A 21,906-nucleotide genomic window follows, 5' to 3' on the forward strand; every position below is an offset into this window, starting at 1 on the left:
GGCTGCTTCAAAATCTTTTGCATGCAAATTCCATGGAACCTGAGGAATTGGAATTTGACCAGCCCCTTAGCGGTATGCTTTCGGTGGAGACTGCTTCTGTGTAAAATGTGTGTCTGTGTCTAAAAAAAAAAAAAAAAAACATTTGTGTCTCTGAGGTGCGTTTGTGGAAATGAGGCCCTCCTGTCGGTGGTTTTCGGAAAAAAATGTATTTGTTTAATATGTTTTATATTTTAACCGTTATTGATCTACTGTGCCTAATTTGTTTTGAAGGTTTCAATCTGATGGTAAGGTTCTGTATGAGTGAGGTTTAGATTCAACAGGGCTGGCTGCAATCAAGTCTGGCTGTGTTCAATCAGCTGAATCTAATTATCAATGAATTTGCAGCTATCTGGATTGGCAATTATTAGTTAGCAAGCCAGGTAGCTTCCACACAAGACCAAGATGGTGACCACAAAGTTTTTACAACGTTCTTTTCCCTGTTTATCGAGTGTCCGATTATTGGCTAATTTCAAGATGAGATGTTCTCATTGGCAGAAATGTCTAATGGGGTACTGGACCATTTGTGATGATGTAATTGGCTGGAGAAAAATGCTAAATAACCCAGGTTTGGGGCTTGTGTGCACCCGTGAAGTTGTTTGTGAATGCTGTCTGTTTACATGAGGTCAAAACGTTTTAATGAGAAGGCAGGGGAGTGTGGTAGGGTATTTGTTTAAAAAAAGAGATTAGCAATGCATTCTGAGGCTAATCCAAGCCTTTGCTTAAAAATAACTAGGAATATTTTGTCTTTTTAAATCACCTTTAAAATCTTTTTCAATCACTAAAATAAACTTCAACCCAGTGTACCGAGGATGGGCGGGTGTTAAAAGAGATCAAATATTTTTGGTGAGAGTTGTTTTGTGCCATAACAAAATAAATATTTTTTATTAAAAATAAAAAGCCTGGGTCAAAAACTCAGAGAATCTCTCCATAGCCCATAGTCTTTTTTCAGCATTGTGTCTCTAGTGAAAAATCTCTACTGGACTTTTTTTTCTTTCTCCAACAACTCACAAATCACCCATATGAATGTTCCTATGGTTTTGTTATATCTAACATATAGAAGTGCCACTAGTTGGGCACAAACACACCAAGTCAGGTCTGTGCTAAATTCCTTTATTTCCATGATTCTCTTGGTATTATTCTGTGCAAAAAAATAAGCCATCCTCACTTACAAAAGTCATATATACACTTAGAAATCAGTTCAGTATTTATATACACGTAATACAACATTTACATACATTCACTTTGCTGCAATTTATAAATATAGAATATTGGCACATCGAGGTCAGGAGATTGTTCGAAAGCTTTTAGCGCGACATTCCTATTCTTTAATATATTTGCATTCAGTATTAGCTGCAGGTAGAGGCACGGGGTGAATGTTCAAGCAGCTTTAATAACAAAAGGCTAAATCAACCCATGAGCTGTAATTGGCTTCTGTATTTAGATTTTTTTAAATCCTCCTTTTTATACAAAAATGAAGTCAGGGTTCCAGCCCTTCATCTCTTCAGCCTGTTTCATTTTGCGACACTGTGAAGCACACATTCAGACATCAGAGAGCAAATGTTATCCAAACGCGTGAAACACCAGTTACACAGTCATCAGGAAACGTCGATTAGAAACCAGTTTGTGGCACACGTCGCACAAGGCTGAATGTCATTGCTAAATAGGCTTGCTTTTAAATACTACATTTATCAATGAAAAAGGGGAGGCTCTATGGTATAGCTTGACACATCACCTTGTGCAATCATAACAACCCCCACACCCTCCTCAACCACAAAAAAAGAAAAAAGTAGGCAAAATGAGGAATGACCACGGTAAAGACAGATAAGGTCCGAAACCACTGAGACCAGAGACATCTGCTGGAAATAATGCACATTGCATCCTTGATCCCACAGCTATAATTGTTCAGCACATTCAGTCGTATAAATAGTTTCCTTTTTTTTCACACGCAATGCACGCAACCCATTTTTCTTTGGTTGTGTCATTAGAGGTGGAGATTAGAAAGCTCCTGCGGTGTGCAGGAGCTGGACATCCGTGAGAGACGCCACAGTTCATTCAGGCCGTAAGCTCACCCCCCCCTCCCCCCAACCACCCCAAAAGGGACAGGAATGAACTCCGTCCTGGAAACCGGAAGCTCATTTCCCCTTCCTCTCGTCCTCCGCCAGGAAGTAGGGGTTCTCGTGACCTTGGGCCAGGTAGGAGTACCTGGCCGGGTTTTCGTCCTTGAAAGTACTCAGGTTCACCTTAGAGACGTCGTAAGACCCCGTCTGAAAGGACACAAGGGCACACGTTTTTGGTGTGCGGATTGATACAAACATTTAATGTAGGATCCACAAAACAGTTTCTATTCTCACCAATAGGCAAGGAAGCGGACTTCACATGCCTACAAGGGAAGGGGACCAGCAAAACCAACGCACACACACACACACACAACAAGGTGCATCGCATGCAGGCTCAGGAACAGCACTAATATATCTTATGCTGGAAAAGCATTTAAGAACAAATGCACTAACTGTACTTAATTTATAAACAAGACACATTCTGATCAGAGTTGATATGTTAGAATGCATTACACAAATCTCAAAAAGTTCACACAGCTGTCTTGGTGGTACCGCAGTGGAAAGCAATGAGGTAAAAGCGGAAATCTATGAGGTAAGAGAGGGAAGTAATGAGGTAAGAGAGGAAAGTCATGACATAAGAGGAAAGCGATGAGGTCAGAGAGGAAAGCGTTGAGGTAAAAGGAAAGAGATGAGGTAAGACACAGAGAGCAGGGAAGCTATGAGGTAAGAGGGGAAAGCGATGAGGTCAGAGAGGAAAGCGTTGAGGTAAAAGGAAAGAGATGAGGTAAGACACAGAGAGCAGGGAAGCGATGAGGAGGAGCAGTCGTATTCCTCACCGAGCCGTTGCCGTGGCTCTTCCTGCCTGCGTTCCTGTTCTCGGTCAGCTCCATCTGGGAGGAGTCCCAGTGCAGACTGGCTCGGGGGATGGGAATGATCTGCCTGTTGGACCAACTGCTAGTTGGACCAGCGTCTTCTGCAGGGTAGGGGCTGCTGTAGGTGGGATCTTTCTTCTTCCGGCTGCAAAGACAAACCTCCCTGTCACAGCCAGGCCAAAGGCTTCATACAAAAGGCTCAGCTGAAGCTATCCACACACCCCAGAGGCGGCCCCAGGAGTAATGAGCTACAACTAAAAATGTCATTGGCTGCATCAGCTAAGACTGACAGCGTATTTCCATAACTGGAAGTGACAGGAACGTTGATTGGTTCCGAAAAGAGTCCTTGATTTATTGTCCCCGAAACTTTGAAAAATGTGGTGGAAGGAGTTAGGGAGAGTAACCTGTAATTCAGTAGGAGGTAGTGATGAGAGAAATTGACCTCTAACAGCGAAATTATTACTGTGAAGGCCATACAATGCGTTTGGCCAAACAATGATCTTACAGTACTGTGACCTCCACCTGTCAGTCCTTGCTGGGTTTGCTTAGTACCTACCCAAGAGAAGGGATTTAGTTTTTTTTCCCAGAAATTCTGTTCTGTTCTGTTTGTAATGTAGACAACCGAACCAGAGATATCAGTTTTGGATTACAGGATGACACAGCACAATGTAGCCCACTGGTGGAAAACAGTACATATTCAGTAACCTATTGAACTAAGTATGGACTTCCAGGTACAGAGAGTAAAGTCTCAGAAACCAACTGTAACAAATGTTAATTTGTCTTTCAGTCCAGAACAATTTTGAAGATCATTACAAGTTATAATTTCTGTGTCTAGTGCCTTTGGCCACTTGAACTAGAATTTATGTCCCAGCCAATATAATTCTTATACGATAAGAAGGGAAATATTATGTTGTCACAACTGTAATGAGCTGATCATGACAATTTATAGAAGCGAGCAGGAGCATAGTATTATAGCTGGATAAACCATTTAAAGGTGAAGAAATGATTTCTGTATTAGAGCGCATGTTGAAATTGTGAAGGATAAATATTACAGCTGGGAAATTATTTAAAAAATGAATTATTTTTCCTATTTTGGCTGAATTATTCTGTGTATTAATCTGGTAACTTTAACCCCTTAATGAAATATCAAATAGGAAAACAAATATTCCTCATTATGCAGGCCTGCTTTAATCCCACAATCCTCAATCATGTTAATTAGCTGGCCCTTGATGTAATCCAGACTAATTGAGTATTAAGCGCTTTTCGTTTCAATGCACTTCGTGCTGTTGACTTGAAACCTAGAGCTGTTCGCTTAACTTTACATGCCACCGTTCTTGCTGAGTCAGGTGGGTCGTTGGAATTTTGCCGGTCACCGTTTTGATTTAGCTGGCTAATGGTAGCTATGGAAGGACGCTTTGCTTACTGTACGGACAATACTCAGGGCCGGCCCAAGGTTTTTGGGGGCCCTAAACAAAAACTCTATATGGGGCCCTCTGTTTTGGTCGAAAACCACCCCCAAGCGCCAGCCAGCAAGATTTGCCACCAATAGAAATATATTTAGATTAATGAAAAAGCCATTGTCTTAGGGAACACAATTATTTATTTAAAAAATATATATTTATATATATTATAAATATATATAAATATATTTATTTAGGGGGCCCCTAAATAAATGTTTACTTTGTTTATTGGGTCGGGCCAGCCCTGACGATACTGTAAACTAGTCACACTACCCTTAAACGAAAAGCTGCATTTACAGTGCAGACACAGCACTTTGTTTTTTACAGAGCACGTTTTTTTACGGTTTCTCGCTGTATCTAACAAAAGTCCATGTTAATGCTGCAGATTTAACAATCCAACCCAGATTTTGGTCATTTTGCATTGCTTCCCAGTAACTGCACTATATATTTAAAATGTAAAAATTTCACATTAATACAAACCCATTTTTTTGGCTAAATTTTGTTGGCGATCAAAGCACTAGTTGATTAATCAAACTGATTATTATTTTAATTGGTATAGCCCTAGAAAATACCATAGCTATTTACAATGAGCTATCTAAATGGAATTATAGCATTTGTGCTGAATGATGTTTTTAACTGCGCAAAATTCCACATGATCATATCTGCAGGAATACAGTGATAAGGACACTCCATACATGTAAGAAAAGGTTTACTCATAAAACAACAGCTTATACAAAACATTACAGTATATACTGACAGGAGCGATGAGCAGCTATTCTGTATCTGAAAATAAAATGCTTCAGGGTGCTCTTCGGACATGTGGATGTGACACCCTGTGTGTTTCAGCCACAGAACTGCTATCAAATGTTCATTGAATGAACGAAAACACACATCCACTGACGTGATTTAAACGATGAACTACAACTCCCATCCACCTGCACAATTTCAATAATGAATAGCGACCAAGCAGCCAAAACCGGGCCTTGTTTTTGAGGCTCACTTCCTGGTCTATAGGTGTTTTTTCTTAGTCTAATGTCTCCCCACGTGGTGATTTGCTAAGTTATTGTGTCATTTGGAAAAGATTGTAATATTTTATGGACGAATTAGGGGCACTGCCGAGTCACAGTATCACACATACTTAGTGGACAACTCGGATTCAGCTGGACTTCATGCCCATAACCGGTCCCCCATTTCCACACTTTCCAATTTGCACAACATGGCAGACTTAAAAATGCACTTTCGCAGTTTCAAAATGCTTTTCACCAAACCCATGGAAAGTCAATGGGTTATGTCACAATGAGTCGGTCCATATTTTTTCTACTGTCTATGATTACAACACCCACCCACCCACCCGCATTATTCCAATAATCAACTACATCACCACCCACCCACTCACTCCATTCAGAGACCTCTGACCATTCCTTGTTTATTCTCACAGCCATCTCTGTTTTTAGGCTTTGGCCTCCTTGCGTGAATAATTTATGTTTGCAGGAAAACAAATTACTTTCAAACAATGCGAGCAATTCATCATTGCGGAAACACCCACGGACGGCTAAAACGGGAACCCCGGGCGGCGACCGGTGTTTGCCCTGAAGGCCTGTACATCACACCGGGAAGCTGCACCTCTTTACAAGCCCTGACAGTGATATTTCTATCAGCATTCTCCTACCCGCGTAAAAAAAAAGCAGCCCGAACGATTGCTTCCCTGACGCGAGGGACATTCGAGGACAAAATCTCAGTCCCTTCTGTCGCATTCACCTCATTCTTTTTGGAAATAATTCCAGTTGGTTGGCTTATCTTGCTGTGCACAGTTGCTTGCGCTGAGTGAACGCAGTGTACACGGAGTGATTTGTGGGCTAAATGGGCGTAGCTACAGAGGGGGAACACCTCACGCACTTGAAGAGTTTTGATTTGCTCTCTCCCATTTATACTCGGGGGTGACATCCAAAAATATATTTTTTTATTTGGTCTTCGCAATTGGCTTGTGGACCTATGTTTTGTAGTTTTGTTCCAATGACATTCGGTATGCACTTATCACTTTGGATAAAAGCATCTGCAAAATAAATGTAATGTAATGTAATGTGATGGCTTTCCTCTAGAATTGAGAATTTATGGGATGTCCTTGTGGTGGTGCCTTCAAAACTTTTGGCTCCAGGGTGATGTCTGACATCACTTCAGACAAACTAAACATGAAGAGTCTAATTAACTTTGTAAGATTGTAGCATTGTTAACAGCAATATCAAATTTACAAAGCTGCTGAAACAACTCTGGATGGCACAACAACCATAAAAACATCTGCAACTAATAAAACAATAAGCAACCTATTTGACATTATATTTTTTGCTTGGTATTACTAAGGCAGAATTTTTTCCTGAATTCATATTCTAATACTGGCTAGCTAACCAGCAACCCAACGTTAATCATAATCTTCAGACATTATGAAACTGAAAATGATTCTCACCAGCAGCAGGAGATGATGAAGGCCAGCAATAGAATGAGCAGGACTCCACCGAGGACACAAGAGATCACCACCACCGCCAACAGAGACGCTGTACAAAGACAGGCAGAGAGAATCAGACTGTTTCAAACATGCCAGAGCTGTTTTCATCCATCAGGAATATTTAATTGCTGAAACTTTGTTTTCCTACACAGAACATAAAATTCTACTCCTAACTACTTTTTTTTAGGCTCTGTCTTTTCTGGCCAATGAGCAAAATAATAGGCTTAAGTCTCATTTCATGTGCAATTTATACATGTGGCCAATGTGCTCGCCCTCACCCTATTGATAATTTGTGTGTGTGTGTATGTGCATGTCTGTTCATTTGCATGTTTGAGTATGTGCATGTCATGCATGCGCATGTCTCTGTGTACAGGCGTACATCTTTCACATTAATCTGACAAACAATTCCAATTGTTTTGAGCTGTCACATGATACAAGTTTGGAATATAAAAAGTGTGAAGGTGCATTTTCATACATGCAAGGTTACTTACAATCATTGCAGTTAAACCCTGCATAACCAAACGGGCATCTGAAATAAACAGAATGGGAGAGAAGTAAATGTGTAAATTATATAAATGTGATTTTAAAAAACAGCCTGTTTCATTGTTATAAAGTTCTTCAAATACATTGAAAACACATGTCTTCTGTGGTGTGCTTAGAATCACATTCTATTATCTGAGATTTCAATCAAAAATTATTAATTAACATTATTCTTTGTTCTGTCTGCTTCACAACAGACTAAACACCTGTTATAAAAACACATTAAAGCTAGCATCAATGTAGCATAAAACTGCTATGCTAAAGTTTCATATCTCAAGGCTGAACTATCTGCAAACAGAACCCTGTGATTGTGAGCTCTGTTGCGGCGGCGTATGTGAGCGCTAATTAAACACTGAAGTACTCACGCGACGCACTTCCCATCCTCAGCCTTGCTGCCGCTGGGGCACGCTGTGGGCATCAAACAGGAACAAAAGTTATAAAAGAGATGCAAGAGAGGCCAACCGGGCCCAGAAACGCAAACACTGAACACCCACATAGGAGGACGCGGTTCAACGGCACACCGTTCAGATCTGGCCACCTCGCCCGTAGCCAATGAGAGCGCTCTCCCTACGAGAACTTATTGCCCTCTTTCTCACTTGGCACAGAACACGTCTATTCACAAGCAAGACATGGCATTTTCTTGGCCTTGTATCCATAGGAACGGCCCCGGTCTCAGGATCGAGCCGTACAGAGATAATCGGGAGAGAACTATGAGCAAGCCTGGGCCTTCACCCCGACCCAATCTGTCTTCCTCAGTACTCCCAGCATCGCACCTTCAGTGGAAACACTCACTTGAAAAAATACTATTATTTTAACAATATCTCTGAGCAGTCCTTTATATAAAATTTCAATACCTCCTCAGAAACTGGATGTTTCATCTTAAGGGATGGCCCTAGTTATAAAGACATTTTACACTAATATATATTATATATGTGGAGATCCAATATGTTTGCATTCCTGATTTGTCATTTCTTTGTAACAATGGGAGGCTGATATTTTCATCATTTACCTGTAGTTGTGCTTACCAATGATAGTTATATATTATAAGATATAAAACGGACCTATTTGAGTAATAAGAAACTGTTTTATGTACAGACGTACAATATATTGTCATTTCTGTTGAGACATGCATTGAATAATGAATAGAAATGTACCAATTACTGCCACTTTGTTCCTCAGTGGGATGAGTATCAACCTAGCAAAAATGACGATATATTGGCATGTTTTGAAACTATATACTGCAAATCATCGATATATTCAATATCATGATTCAGCACATTCCATGATATATTTCTCAATAAATGGCATTATGTTTGTAGCAAAAGGGGCGTTATGAGCCAAGAGCTAGCATGCTAACTGGCTACATGCTCCTAATCCTGTAACTTCGAGCATATGTATTCTAAATCAAGCACCATATTCCCCGAGAGCCTGTGTGATCAGACTTGGGTCAAATACATATTTGTTTTGGAATTAAATAATTTTCAGTGCTCTATTGATCTTGTCTGGTATAATTGAGCTTGCCAATATGACCAGAAGGCAGGGTTTGCATTTTTTAAATCGTATTGCATTGATTCAAATACACCAGACAAGATCAGTAAAGCACAGAAAAGTATTTGTATCAAAAACAAATATGTATTTGACTCAGGTCTGTCTGTGATTATACGTGATTGGAAACATGGCAGCTCAGGAGTGTGGGTAGACTGACTCTTCTTTTGTCACCGTGTAAAAATTCATTAAGATGCGAAGCACCTCCGGGACCTGGCTTTCAACTCAGTGGCAGGCTCGTGTTTAGCAGGTTGAATATTCTCCACAAGGGGAAGCCCGTGGCACTCGTGGTGCTTCTCATCAATGACACTTGCATGTCCCTGTTTATATTCACATTCCGATACGAAGCCATGCGATGGCTGCGTAACAGCGGTTGGTCTGCTTTGGGTTCTGAACCGTGACTGCGACCAAGATACTATTAGTCAAGCTAAAAACCAAGATCCTCAACTACTGTGAGGAAAATAATCATAATCGGACAGGCGCCAGTCCTACTATCCAAGCCTTTGTTAAAGCTGCAATGGGGGTAGGCTTGCCACAAGTTTTGCACCATGGCCCTGAGACACAAAAAAAGCAGTAAAATTAGTCTGCTAAAGACCAACGGTCCCCAGCTCAGGGAACTAATCGCACTCTTATCGCTTTTCCGGGGGTGATGTCACATTCTGTGATGGACGTTCATGCGCTAATTCACAACTTGGGGCTCCACGACACCAGCACCTGAAAGATTCCATCAGTATGCTCACGCTCACCTGTGCAGCTTTTGTTGGAGTAGAGTGTTTTGAGGTGGCCAGGCTTGCAGGTGCACGCCGGAATGCCTCCACTTAAGTTGCAGCTCGTTGTCATGGTGTCGCAAGGCCCAGGAACCTGGCTGCACAGATCTGTCCCTGTGAGCAGGAGAGACGAGCGCAGTTGTCAGTCTCACACTTTAGTCACAGGCATGACCAAACATTGCACCTCGTCAAATCAAATCTCTTTAAGGTTGTTACATTGGAACCCCCACCCACCGCCCCCCTCCACCCCAAAACCGTAAATTTGTATGTTCTACCATACGGACACACACACCGTTGAACTCAGCCCCTTTCAGGATACAGTTTTCTCCGCACCCTTGGATAGCCTCCATTATGGCCGCGTTCGCTGTTGCCTGGGTGGCGTTCGAGGCCAGGGAGAACACGTTGTCCACAGTGGCCACCACACTCCCTCGGCTGGACAAACAAGAATTAAGTCATTAACACGATAAAACACCACCTCCTCCCCACAAGAGGTGAGAACTTCACAGTTAGCATTGCACTTGTTTCAAAATATCAAAAACCATTGTTATTTAGATCAAAACTAAATCTGATTTCTCAAAGCACCAGGGCACATGGCTTTAGTGAAAGGTAATAAAACAGCACTAGCTTCAGAGCAAATAAAAACATTTGGGTGCTTCAAAAGCAGCATTATTTATTTGTAGATTTTTTTCAATCCATGGAAGAGAGATGTCCACCTGAGCTGCAGAACTGTGGAGCGGACGTAACCTGGCTGCCCTCTCAGTGATTCTTCCAACTAGAAGGTTTGGGAAAAAAACAGACAATGCGCTGCCTCAATTATTTAGGTACCCGCAATAGGGCCACTGAACATCTTTCAAATTCAACAGCACCTTTTTTCTCACTCTACATTTGCATCTACTGTGTACATGAAATGAATATACAATAGCGAATACAAAGCTGTTGGCTTTTTAAGACGCATTACCTTCGAAGAATGTGTGCATTGTAAGACATGTACAAACTCAAATGTTCCAATGATCATAGTCATTTAGGGAGCATATTAATTTTTTATTATGCAAACACAGTTAAAAGTTAAACAAGACTTGTGTCACAACCACAGGTCATACATACCGTTCTTGAGATGTTTTGTGAAGTTCTCAGAAAAATTGGGGAGGACGTGTTAGCCATTTCATCTTGAAATTGTAAAGAAGTGAGACGTAGCCGTCCTGGAAAGACTCGTGCTGGAAGAGACGTACATTTCAAAATGTGTGTGGGTCTGCATTATTCCCAATAAATGTCAAATTGAAAAACAAAAATGCTTCCTTCAGTTCTGTCATGACAAGATGGTTATACTTTATTCATCAGTAAAAGGTATTGGTTAAAAGGCTGTGTGTTTGTCATCTTGCCCTTAAAGCTCACATACTGAACAACACAATACTCAAGTAACCACTGCATTCCAAGCTCCAGATATTGAGTACACATGCATATAAACTAGGGGTGTGCAGAGACGTCATTATCTGTATCTGTATCTGTATCTGTTCAACCAACAAAATTATTTGTCTGCGTATCTGTATTCGGATAGAAGACCGGAAGTGGGTTTGGTTTATACTAGAGGTCATGTTAAATGGGGCAAATGTTGTATTTTCTAACCTAATATTCATTGGCAATGCAACTGTTGTGCCTTCAAAGCATCGAATTGATTTAATATTGGCATATAATTAATTATTAAATATATTTCTACATCCTCATACTGTACTTTTCATCTCTCTCTCTTTCTTTTTATTTTTAACTAAACTAAATTTTATGAACTGTCATGGTGGGAATTTTTTTTTTTTTTTAGCTACTTTTGCGTTCCCTCGCAATGCTTTTGGCTCTGGACGGTGTAGAGGCTTGCGCCCTTTTGTAATGTCTAATGTTGATAAACACGGAATGTCATTGCTTGCATTGATTTGTTAACGTCGTTTTGTTAAGCATTATGTAAGGAATAAATTCTACATTATTTAATAAAACTGCATGAAACCATAAGTCAATAAAATTCATCTCCCTAGCACTTGCTTTTTAAATGGTGTGGTCGCGCAGTGTAGACATAACGTCTTTCTAAGACCCTCTGAAACGGGTTTTGAATGCCAGCTCGCTTTATGATAGGTTTGCCGTCACAAGGCAGCTGCTATGTGCCGGAGTTCTAGATACTCTCTCTCTCTGCCCGTGTAACGTTAGATAGAGGCTATGAGAACTCGACATGGAGCTGACTTTTTTCCACCCGAATTCGAATAATAACAAGCAACTTCGGGTAGAAGAGATATCTGTTTCCATCGCATTATTCATGCTTTCCCGAATACAGTATTCAGATTTGGATACATCCCTAATATAAACAAATGCAATAGAAGATTACACAGTATCAAATCAACTAACACCCATGCAATGCCTAAGAATAGGTAAATAAATGAATGCATAAACAAAAACAATGGTTATGACCTGGTAGGTCTAACCCTGTAGAACACCCTGTTAAACAAGGCCTAAAATTTTTTGCTGGCACATAACATTCTCAGCATGCGTACTGAAAAAGTTATGGTTTGTTTGCGCAAAAGAAACAACGTGTGTCCTTCTATGCAAGCCTAACAACCAATCCACCATTATAAACATAATGTCATTGGCTAAAATGCTTCTCAGTCATCAATATAATAGCTTGCCATTGGCTGGCAGAGTACTGGGCAGAAGTTATGCACTCCATGCCAAGTCATTGCTCGCACACAGCAGGTCCCATTGGCTATACTGAGGGGTTTCTTGGACAGTACTGTGTCAGAGAACCTTGAATGTGGGCTCATCTTGTTCCAGAGGGTATATATAAGCCAGAGATAGCAGTCTCATGTGCACAGTACTGTCGGCGGGCATCCAATGGCGAAACTGACAACAATAATAATTCCTCCGGAGAATTGCTAAGTAAACAATGTATGTTCTCTTGATCTTTCTCTGAGTTAGCACATTTTTTAGACTAAAAAACTGCTATGGATTTTGCTCGCTGGACCCTTGCCGTGATGAGAATATCGACTTCACCACGATTTGTGTCATCTGTGGTTTTCCGAAACGCATGGAAGGTCAGGACCCGCCAAGGCTGTTTTGCCTCCCCACATGTTACATAATAAAGAACCATTATCACTAAAACCATGGCATTGTAAAATAGCTTATAGAGATAGAACCATCAGCTTTAGCACTTTTCAATTTTATATTCTGTGACCAGATGGCGACCAAATTACCAAATTCCACAGCAAAAAACAAAATGAATGCAAATAAACCTTAAGGGGTCAATCCAAGAACATTTTTATGAATGAGGTCCCAGCAGCACAGCCAGAAATATTCATATAGTTCTGCCTGCATATAACTAGTTTGGCCAGCCCAGAACTATAAAGTTAGGCATTCACAATTGGGCGTGGTGGTTCAGCCAAGAGAGTGACTGGCCAGCAAGAGGGAGTCACAAAGTGAAAATATAAAGACATGTTTCTCTTATGTCGGCTTATCAAAACAATGCAGTTTACAGTACCTATGGAATCCCCACAATGCTTATAAATAGTGGAGAGACCTCAAGCATTGAAAGCCTTAATACTGCACTAACTACTGGAATCCACAACTAAACAAGAAAACATTATGGTTTGTGAAGTTCGTTTGTGCTCTTAATACTGCACTGCACCTATTGTGGAGCTATTTTAAAGTAAATATATAATTGTGATGTGATTGAAAGGTTACTGTATTTAGTTTTGTCTCTGGCAGGATTTCCCATTTGGGCATTATGAAGTTTAAAGAACGCTTTCTCAAGGTCAAAACTTTTTTGCCAGATTTTTTTGGACCAATTTCTGTTCTGTTTGATGAAGTAAAGATCTGATGATTGGTGACACCTACCTTGGACACACGACCTCTCAGTGCTGGAGTAGAAAGATCCCGGGAGGCACAAGCATCGGAAAGACATGAAGAGTTCCTCACAGATGCTGTCAAAAGGACAGGGGTTTGAGAAACAGAAACCTGATGAGAAAAAAGAAATAAAACACACCATTAAACTGAGGTTATAGCAAGTCTTTTCCATTCACAAGGATATTTCTTAAAGGATTCTGGTGATGTCTTTGCTTATTGCAAAACTGTTTCTGACTGCACATCTGTCATTTCATCCAAAATATAAGTTAAGAGTAACATCCTAGCAAAGCTACTTTTACACAGTTCTGTGTATCTTCTTCCACTAGGATGAAAATGTGCCACTAATATGTGTCTGTAAATTAGTCAATAATGGATATAGGGTGACATCAACTGAAAGAGCCACTAGTTTGGTTAGCAGGCTGGAAAAAATGGGGGTTATGGCCCTTTTAGATCTGTGGCATTCACGTTCTCCTGAAGAGCCACAGGGTAGCTAGTTTTTGTTTTCACCTTAGAAGCAATAACCAGTTGAGACTCAATAAAAGCAGGAGAGTTGAGTTAAACATGTAATCAACAGCTATGACTAGTCTGTCCAGTTCTGAATAACAACAAAAAGCACAACTCCTTGCATGTATCCAAGGAAACTGTACTCCCACAATGCAGTGGTGCAAACTCCATCCTGCCCGCACCCTCACCCCATCCTGAATTTGATGCATTTCCTTCCATATTCACATCCTATTAAATTAGTCAGATCAAACAATGCTTTGATTTCTAATGCTCCATATAAAAAAGGGTGAATTAAACTGATAATTATGTAGTTCTTGCCAACAGAAAACTTTGCTATTGGTACCCACCTGCAGGTCTGACAGTGGTAAGTGTGGATTCTGTTGGGGTGGAAGCAGAGGAGATAGGCACTGTTGGGTGGGTGGAAACAGAGGAGCTGGGCACTGTTGGGTGGGTGGAAGCAGAGGGGCTGGGTGCTGTTGGGTGGGTGGAAGCAGAGGAGATAGGCACTGTTGGGTGGGTGGAAGCAGAGGAGATAGGCACTGTTGGGTGGGTGGAAGCAGACGGACTGGGCACTGTTGGGTGGGTGGATGCAGACGAGCTGGGCACTGTTGGGTGGGTGGATGCAGACGGACTGGGCACTGTTGGGTGGGTGGATGCAGACGGACTGGGCACTGTTGGGTGGGTGGATGCAGACGAGCTGGGCACTGTTGGGTGGGTGGATGCAGAGGAGCTGGGCACTGTTGAGTGGGTGGATGCAGACGGACTGGGCACTGTTGGGTGGGTGGAAACAGAGGAGCTGGGCACTGTTGGGTGGGTGGATGCAGACGGACTGGGCACTGTTGGGTGGGTGGATGCAGACGAGCTGGGCACTGTTGGGTGGGTGGAAACAGAGGAGCTGGGCACTGTTGGGTGGGTGGATGCAGACGGACTGGGCACTGTTGGGTGGGTGGAAGCAGATGGGCTGGGCACTGTTGGGTGGGTGGAAGCAGATGGGCTGGGTGCTGTTAGATGGGTGGATGCAGAGGAGCTGGGCACTGTTGGGTGGGTGGATGCAGAGGAGCTGGGCACTGTTGGGTGGGTGGATGCAGAGGAGCTGGGCACTGTTGGGTGGGTGGAAGCAGATGGGCTGGGCACTGTTGGAGGGGTAGAACCTGAAGTTCTAGGGACTGTTGGGGTGGAACTGGAGATGTTGGCTGCTGTTGGGCTACCTGTTGCAGGGGTGGAAGCAGATGAGTTGGGCGCTGTTGAAGGGGTGGAACTGGAGATGTTGGCTGCTGTTGGGCCTCCTGTTGGAGTGGTGGAACCGGAAGTGCTGGGTGCTGTTGTTTCCATAGTGGTTTCATTTATTGTGACAGGTGTGGTTAAATTATTTACTGGAGTGGTTGAAGGTACAGGGCTATGGTGTAAGGTTGTGTCCGTTACTGGAGTAGTTGAAGGTACAGGGCTGTGGTCTAAGGTTGTGTCCGCTTCCATAGTGGTAAAGTTGGTGGTGACAGGTGTGGTTAAATTATTTACAGGTGTAGTTGAAGGTACAGGGCTGTGGTCTAAGGTCGTGTCCGCTTCCATAGTGGTAAAGTTTGTGGTGACAGGTGTGGTTGAATTATTTTCTGGAGTAGTTAATGGTACAGGACTGTGGTCTAAGGTTGTGTCCGCTTCCATAGTGGTAGAGTTTGTGGTGACAGGTGTGGTTGAATTATTTTCTGGAGTAGTTAATGGTACAGGGCTGTGGTCTAAGGTTGTGTCCGCTTCCATTGTGGCAGAGTTTGTGGTGACAGGTGTGGTTGAATTATTTTCTGGAGTAGTTAATGGTAAAGAGCTGTGGTCTAAGGTTGTGTCCGCTTCCATAGTGGTAGAGTTTGTGGTGACAGGTGTGGTTGAATTATTTTCTGGAGTAGTTAATGGTACAGGGCTGTGGTCTAAGGTTGTGTCCGCTTCCATAGTGGTAGAGTTTGTGGTGACAGGTGTGGTTGAATTATTTTCTGGAGTAGTTAATGGTACAGGGCTGTGGTCTAAGGTTGTGTCCGCTTCCATAGTGGTAGAGTTTGTGGTGACAGGTGTGGTTGAATTATTTTCTGGAGTAGTTAATGGTACAGGACTGTGGTCTAAGGTTGTGTCCGCTTCCATAGTGGTAGAGTTTGTGGTGACATGCGTGGTTGAATTATTTTCTGGAGTAGTTAATGGTACAGGGCTGTGGTCTAAGGTTGTGTCCGCTTCCATAGTGGTAGAGTTTGTGGTGACATGTGTGGTTGAATTATTTTCTGGAGTAGTTAATGGTACAGGGCTGTGGTCTAAGGTTGTGTCCGCTTCCATAGTGGTAGAGTTTGTGGTGACAGCGTGGTTGAATTATTTTCTGGAGTAGTTAATGGTACAAGGCTGTGGTCTAAGGTTGTGTTCGCCTCCATAGTGGTAGAGTTTGTGGTGACAGGTGTGGTTGAATTATTTTCTGGAGTAGTTAATGGTACAGGGCTGTGGTCTAAGGTTGTGTCTGCTTCCATAGTGGTAGAGTTTGTGGTGACAGGTGTGGTTGAATTATTTTCTGAAGTAGTTAATGGTACAGGGCTGTGGTCTAAGGTTGTGTCCGCTTCCATTGTGGTAGAGTTTGTGGTGACAGGTGTGGTTGAATTATTTTCTGAAGTAGTTAATGGTACAGGGCTGTGGTCTAAGGTTGTGTCCGCTTCCATGTGGTAGAGTTTGTGTGACAGTGTGGTTGAATTATTTTCTGAAGTAGTTAATGGTACAGGACTGTGGTCTAAGGTTGTGTCCGCTTCCATAGTGGTAGATTTGTGGTGACAGGTGGTTGAATTTTTCTGGAGTAGTTAATGGTACAGGGCTGTGGTCTAAGGTTGTGTCCGCTTCCATAGTGGTAGAGTTTGTGGTGACAGTGTGGTTGAATTATTTTCTGGAGTAGTTAATGGTACAGGCTGTGGTCTAAGGTTGTGTCCGCTTCCATAGTGGTAGAGTTTGTGGTGACAGGTGGTTGAATTATTTTCTGAGTAGTTAATGGTACAGGCTGTGGTCTAAGGTTGTGTCCGCTTCCATAGTGGTAGAGTTTGTGGTGACATGGTGTGTTGAATTATTTTCTGGAGTAGTTATGGTACAGGGCTGTGGTCTAAGGTTGTGTCCGCTTCCATTGTGGTAGAGTTTGTGGTGACAGGTGTGGTTGAATTATTTTCTGGAGTAGTTAATGGTACAGGGCTGTGGTCTAAGGTTGTGTCCGCTCCATAGTGGTAGAGTTTGTGGTGACAGCGTGGTTGAATTATTTTCTGGAGTAGTTAATGGTACAGGGCTGTGGTCTAAGGTTGTGTCCGCTTCCATAGTGGTAGAGTTTGTGGTGACAGGTGTGGTTGAATTATTTTCTGGAGTAGTTAATGGTACAGGGCTGTGGTCTAAGGTTGTGTCCGCTTCCATAGTGGTAGAGTTTGTGGTGACATGCGTGGTTGAATTATCTTCTGGAGTAGTTAATGGTAAAGGGCTGTGGTCTAAGGTTGTGTCCGCTTCCATTGTGGTAGAGTTTGTGGTGACAGGTGTGGTTGAATTATTTTCTGGAGTAGTTAATGGTACAGGCTGTGGTCTAAGGTTGTGTCCGCTTCCATAGTGGTAGAGTTTGTGGTGACAGGTGTGGTTGAATTATTTCTGAGTAGTTAATGGTACAGGGCTGTGGTCTAAGGTTGTGTCGCTTCCATAGTGGTAGAGTTTGTGGTGACAGGTGTGGTTGAATTATTTTCTGAGTAGTTAATGGTACAGGGCTGTGGTCTAAGGTTGTGTCCGCTTCCATAGTGGTAGAGTTTGTGGTGACAGGTGTGGTTGAATTATTTCTGAAGTAGTTAATGGTACAGGGCTGTGGTCTAAGGTTGTGTCCGCTTCCATAGTGGTAGAGTTTTGTGTGACAGGTGGTTGAATTATTTTCTGGAGTAGTTAATGGTACAGGGCTGTGGTCTAAGGTTGTGTCCGCTTCCATGTGGTAGAGTTTGTGGTGACAGGTGTGGTTGAATTATTTTCTGGAGTAGTTAATGGTACAGGCTGTGTCTAAGGTTGTGTCCGCTTCCAATGGGTAGAGTTTGGTGACAGTGGTTGAATTATTTTCTGGAGTAGTTAATGGTACAGGGCTATGGTCTAAGGTTGTGTCCGCTTCCATAGTGGTAGAGTTTGTGGTGACATGTGTGGTTGAATTATTTTCTGGAGTAGTTAATGGTACAGGGCTGTGGTCTAAGGTTGTGTCCGCTTCCGTAGTGGTAGAGTTTGTGGTGACATGTGTTGAATTATTTTCTGGTAGTATGTACAGGGCTGTGGTCTAAGGTTGTGTCCGCTTCCATAGTGGTAGAGTTTGTGGTGACAGGTGTTGAATTATTTTCTGAGTAGTTATGGTACGGCTGTGGTCTAAGTTGTGTCCGCTCCATGTGGTAGAGTTTGTGGTGACAGGGTGGTTGAATTATTTTCTGAGTGTTAATGGTACAGGGCTGTGGTCTAAGGTTGTGTCCCTTCCATAGTGGTAGAGTTTGTGTGACAGGTGTGGTTGAATTATTTTCTGGAGTAGTTAATGGTACAGGGCTGTGGTCTAAGGTTGTGTCCGCTTCCATGTGGTAGAGTTTGTGGTGACATGTGGTTGAATTATTTTCTGAGTAGTTAATGGTACAGGCTGTGGTCTAAGGTTGTGTCCGCTTCCATAGTGGTAGAGTTTGTGGTGACTGTGGTTGAATTATTTTCTGGAGTAGTTAATGGTACAGGCTGTGGTCTAGTTGTGTCCGCTCCATAGTGGTAGAGTTTGTGGTGACAGTGTGTGGTTGATTATTTTCTGGAGTAGTTAATGGTACAGGGCTGTGGTCTAAGGTTGTGTCCTTCCATAGTGGTAGAGTTTGGTGACATGTGGTTGAATTATTTTCTGAGTAGTTAATGGTACAGGCTGTGGTCTAAGGTTGTGTCCGCTTCCATAGTGGTAGAGTTTGTGGTGACAGGTGTGGTTGAATTATTTTCTGGAGTAGTTAATGGTACAGGCTGTGGTCTAAGGTTGTGTCCGCTTCCATAGTGGTAGAGTTTGTGGTGACATGTGGTTGATTATTTTCTGGTAGTTAATGGTACAGGGCTGTGGTCTAGGTTGTGTCCGCTTCTGTGGAAGTTTGTGTGACATGTGGTTGATTATTTTCTGAGTAGTTAATGTAGGCTGTGGTCTAAGGTTGTGTCCGCTTCATAGTGTAGAGTTTGTGTGACAGGTGTGTTGAATTATTTCTGGAGTAGTTAATGGTCAGGGCTGTGGTCTAAGGTTGTGTCCGCTTCCATAGTGGTAGAGTTTGTGGTGACAGGTTGGTTGAATATTTTCTGGGTAGTTAATGTACAGGGTGTGTCTAAGGTTGGTCCGCTCCATAGTGGTAGAGTTTGTGGTGACATGGTGGTTGAATTATTTCTGGAGTAGTTAATGGTACAGGGCTGTGGTCTAAGGTTGTGTCCGCTTCCATTGTGGTAGAGTTTGTGGTGACAGGTGTGGTTGAATTATTTTCTGGAGTAGTTAATGGTACAGGGCTGTGGTCTAAGGTTGTGTCCGCTTCCATAGTGGTAGAGTTTGTGGTGACATGCGTGGTTGAATTATTTTCTGGAGTAGTTAATGGTACAGGGCTGTGGTCTAAGGTTGTGTCCGCTTCCATAGTGGTAGAGTTTGTGGTGACATGCGTGGTTGAATTATTTTCTGGAGTAGTTAATGGTACAGGCTGTGGTCTAAGGTTGTGTCCGCTTCCATAGTGGTAGAGTTTGTGGTGACATGCGTGGTTGAATTATTTTCTGGAGTAGTTAATGGTACAGGGCTGTGGTCTAAGGTTGTGTCCGCTTCCATTGTGGTAGAGTTTGTGGTGACAGGTGTGGTTGAATTATTTTCTGAAGTAGTTAATGGTACAGAACTGTGGTCTAAGGTTGTGTCCGCTTCCATAGTGGTAGAGTTTGTGGTGACATGTGTGGTTGAATTATCTTCTGGAGTAGTTAATGGTACAGGGCTGTGGTCTAAGGTTGTGTCTGCTTCCATAGAGGTAGAGTTTGTGGTGACAGGTGTGGTTGAATTATTTTCTGAAGTAGTTAATGGTACAGGGCTGTGGTCTAAGGTTGTGTCCGCTTCCATAGTGGTAGAGTTTGTGATGACAGGTGTGGTTGAATTATTTTCTGAAGTAGTTAATGGTACAGGGCTGTGGTCTAAGGTTGTGTCCGCTTCCATTGTGGTAGAGTTTGTGGTGACAGGTGTGGTTGAATTATTTTCTGAAGTAGTTAATGGTACAGAACTGTGGTCTAAGGTTGTGTCCGCTTCCATAGTGGTAGAGTTTGTGGTGACATGCGTGTTTGAATCATTTACTGGCATTTTTGAAGGTACACTGTTGGTGGTGGTGCTGCTCCAATTGGTTTCCATAGCGTTTCTGGTAGAAGATGGCATTGTGGCTGTGCTCTCTGGAACTGCAGCTAAAAGTAGAGAAGGCAGCATCAGACACATTGTAAGTAATCTGACAAATAACTAAAATATGCACATTAATTAGTTGAGGTGCTGAGCAGAGCGGTCTTTGCGAAATGCAAGAAAGGCTCGCAAAACTCATGAGATCCAACACACACCTTTAGTGTAAAAAACACACATTCCGATCCATTGGGATCACCTTCTCCATTGATCTGTCGCCTGTTTTGCACAATAAAGCTATGCTATGCTTTGAGGCAAATGGGCCCATTGGCTCAGAATAACTTTGAAACAAATGAGTAAAGCTGTGGCCTATATTAGGGTAAGAGTTATGAAAACGGTAAGTCTGAGGGTTGAGGCAAGTTTACGGCTGTGTTCAGGATACCTGCAGTATGACCATAAAAAGATGTTGAATAGAAGTATATTTTTTGAGGGAATTTTTTTTTTTAATGACCTCAAATATATTATTTTACATTTGTATTACTGAATTCATGATTGACTTTGTTTCTCATCAATTTAAAATGAGTAATCAGATGTTTTCAAAAGCACCTATTGCTTTACGGTTTAGGGCTCAAACTAGGGTTCAGCTAGGGTTATGGTTAGGGTTAGGAAAAAGGTAAGTTTGAGGGTTGAGGAAAGTTCACGGTTATGTTCAGCAGCTTGAAGAAAGGTTAGAACGGGTTTGTTAATGATTTTGAATGAGCCAAAAATTTTCTCTAGTTGCATGTGTACCTATGGCCTTATAAAATGTATAACAAATGCATATTGTGTCTAGGAAAACATTTTATTTTTTAAAAGAATGACCTCAAACATATTTTTATTGTATTGTTGTTTTCATGATATTTACCTTGTTTTTCATCCATTTTAAATGGTTTTCAGTTGTTTTTAAAGATACCTATGGCTTCAATTAAGGTTTAGGGCTCAAACTAGTTCGTTTAGGGTTTCAAAACATTTTTTTCCTCGACACTACTATCAGCAGAACAAGACTCTTTTCCCATATTGTTCATATGCAGGCATGAAACTTGGTGTGAAAATGGTTGTGCACATTTATGTTCGCTTTTAAGTCAACTTAAATGTAACGTCTTTGGTTATTGTTAGTTTTTCCACGGAACTTAGATCGTACCTATCACAGATCGAGGGTACATAACAGCGTGAGATGACCAACATTAATGTACATGGGAACAAGATTCTGGCACAAAAATCAGTGAATCAGCTAAGGCGCAAATAAGTTGTGGCAAAGTTCCAAGAATTGGCTGTGTGTGTGCCGGTATGCAACATGGAGTTGCACCATTAAGCTGAGAGCCTTTGCAAAACCCATTCACCACTGC

At 42.1% G+C, this 21,906-nt stretch overlaps 1 protein-coding gene and 1 long non-coding RNA gene across 4 annotated transcripts; one reads left to right on the plus strand and one right to left on the minus strand.

Moving 5' to 3' along the window:
• Positions 1-1,133: 1,133 nt before the first annotated feature.
• Positions 1,134-15,940, minus strand: LOC135243568 (mucin-2-like). Of its 3 annotated transcripts, XM_064315500.1 has the most exons (12): positions 15,597-15,940; positions 14,508-15,548; positions 13,648-13,767; positions 10,885-10,994; positions 10,494-10,552; positions 10,073-10,212; positions 9,760-9,894; positions 7,834-7,876; positions 7,420-7,457; positions 6,890-6,977; positions 2,933-3,113; positions 1,134-2,303 (listed from the first exon to the last, which is right to left on the minus strand). In XM_064315500.1, the coding sequence occupies exons 1-12, from the start codon at positions 15,910-15,912 to the stop codon at positions 2,172-2,174; spliced, it is 2,403 nt and encodes an 800-aa protein (XP_064171570.1). In that variant the 5' UTR covers positions 15,913-15,940; the 3' UTR covers positions 1,134-2,171. The 3 variants fall into 3 exon arrangements, with proteins under 3 accessions (XP_064171570.1, XP_064171569.1, XP_064171571.1); XM_064315499.1 differs by having other exon boundaries at positions 14,508-15,939; XM_064315501.1 differs by having other exon boundaries at positions 15,369-15,933.
• LOC135243569 (uncharacterized) lies at positions 12,568-13,806 on the plus strand. Its single transcript, XR_010326677.1, has 2 exons — positions 12,568-12,848; positions 13,519-13,806. It is a non-coding gene; the product is annotated as an uncharacterized LOC135243569 (long non-coding RNA).
• Positions 15,941-21,906: the final 5,966 nt, after the last annotated feature.

This window comes from Anguilla rostrata, chromosome 17, assembly GCF_018555375.3.
Source record: "Anguilla rostrata isolate EN2019 chromosome 17, ASM1855537v3, whole genome shotgun sequence".
NCBI classification, from domain to species: Eukaryota; Metazoa; Chordata; class Actinopteri; order Anguilliformes; family Anguillidae; genus Anguilla; species Anguilla rostrata.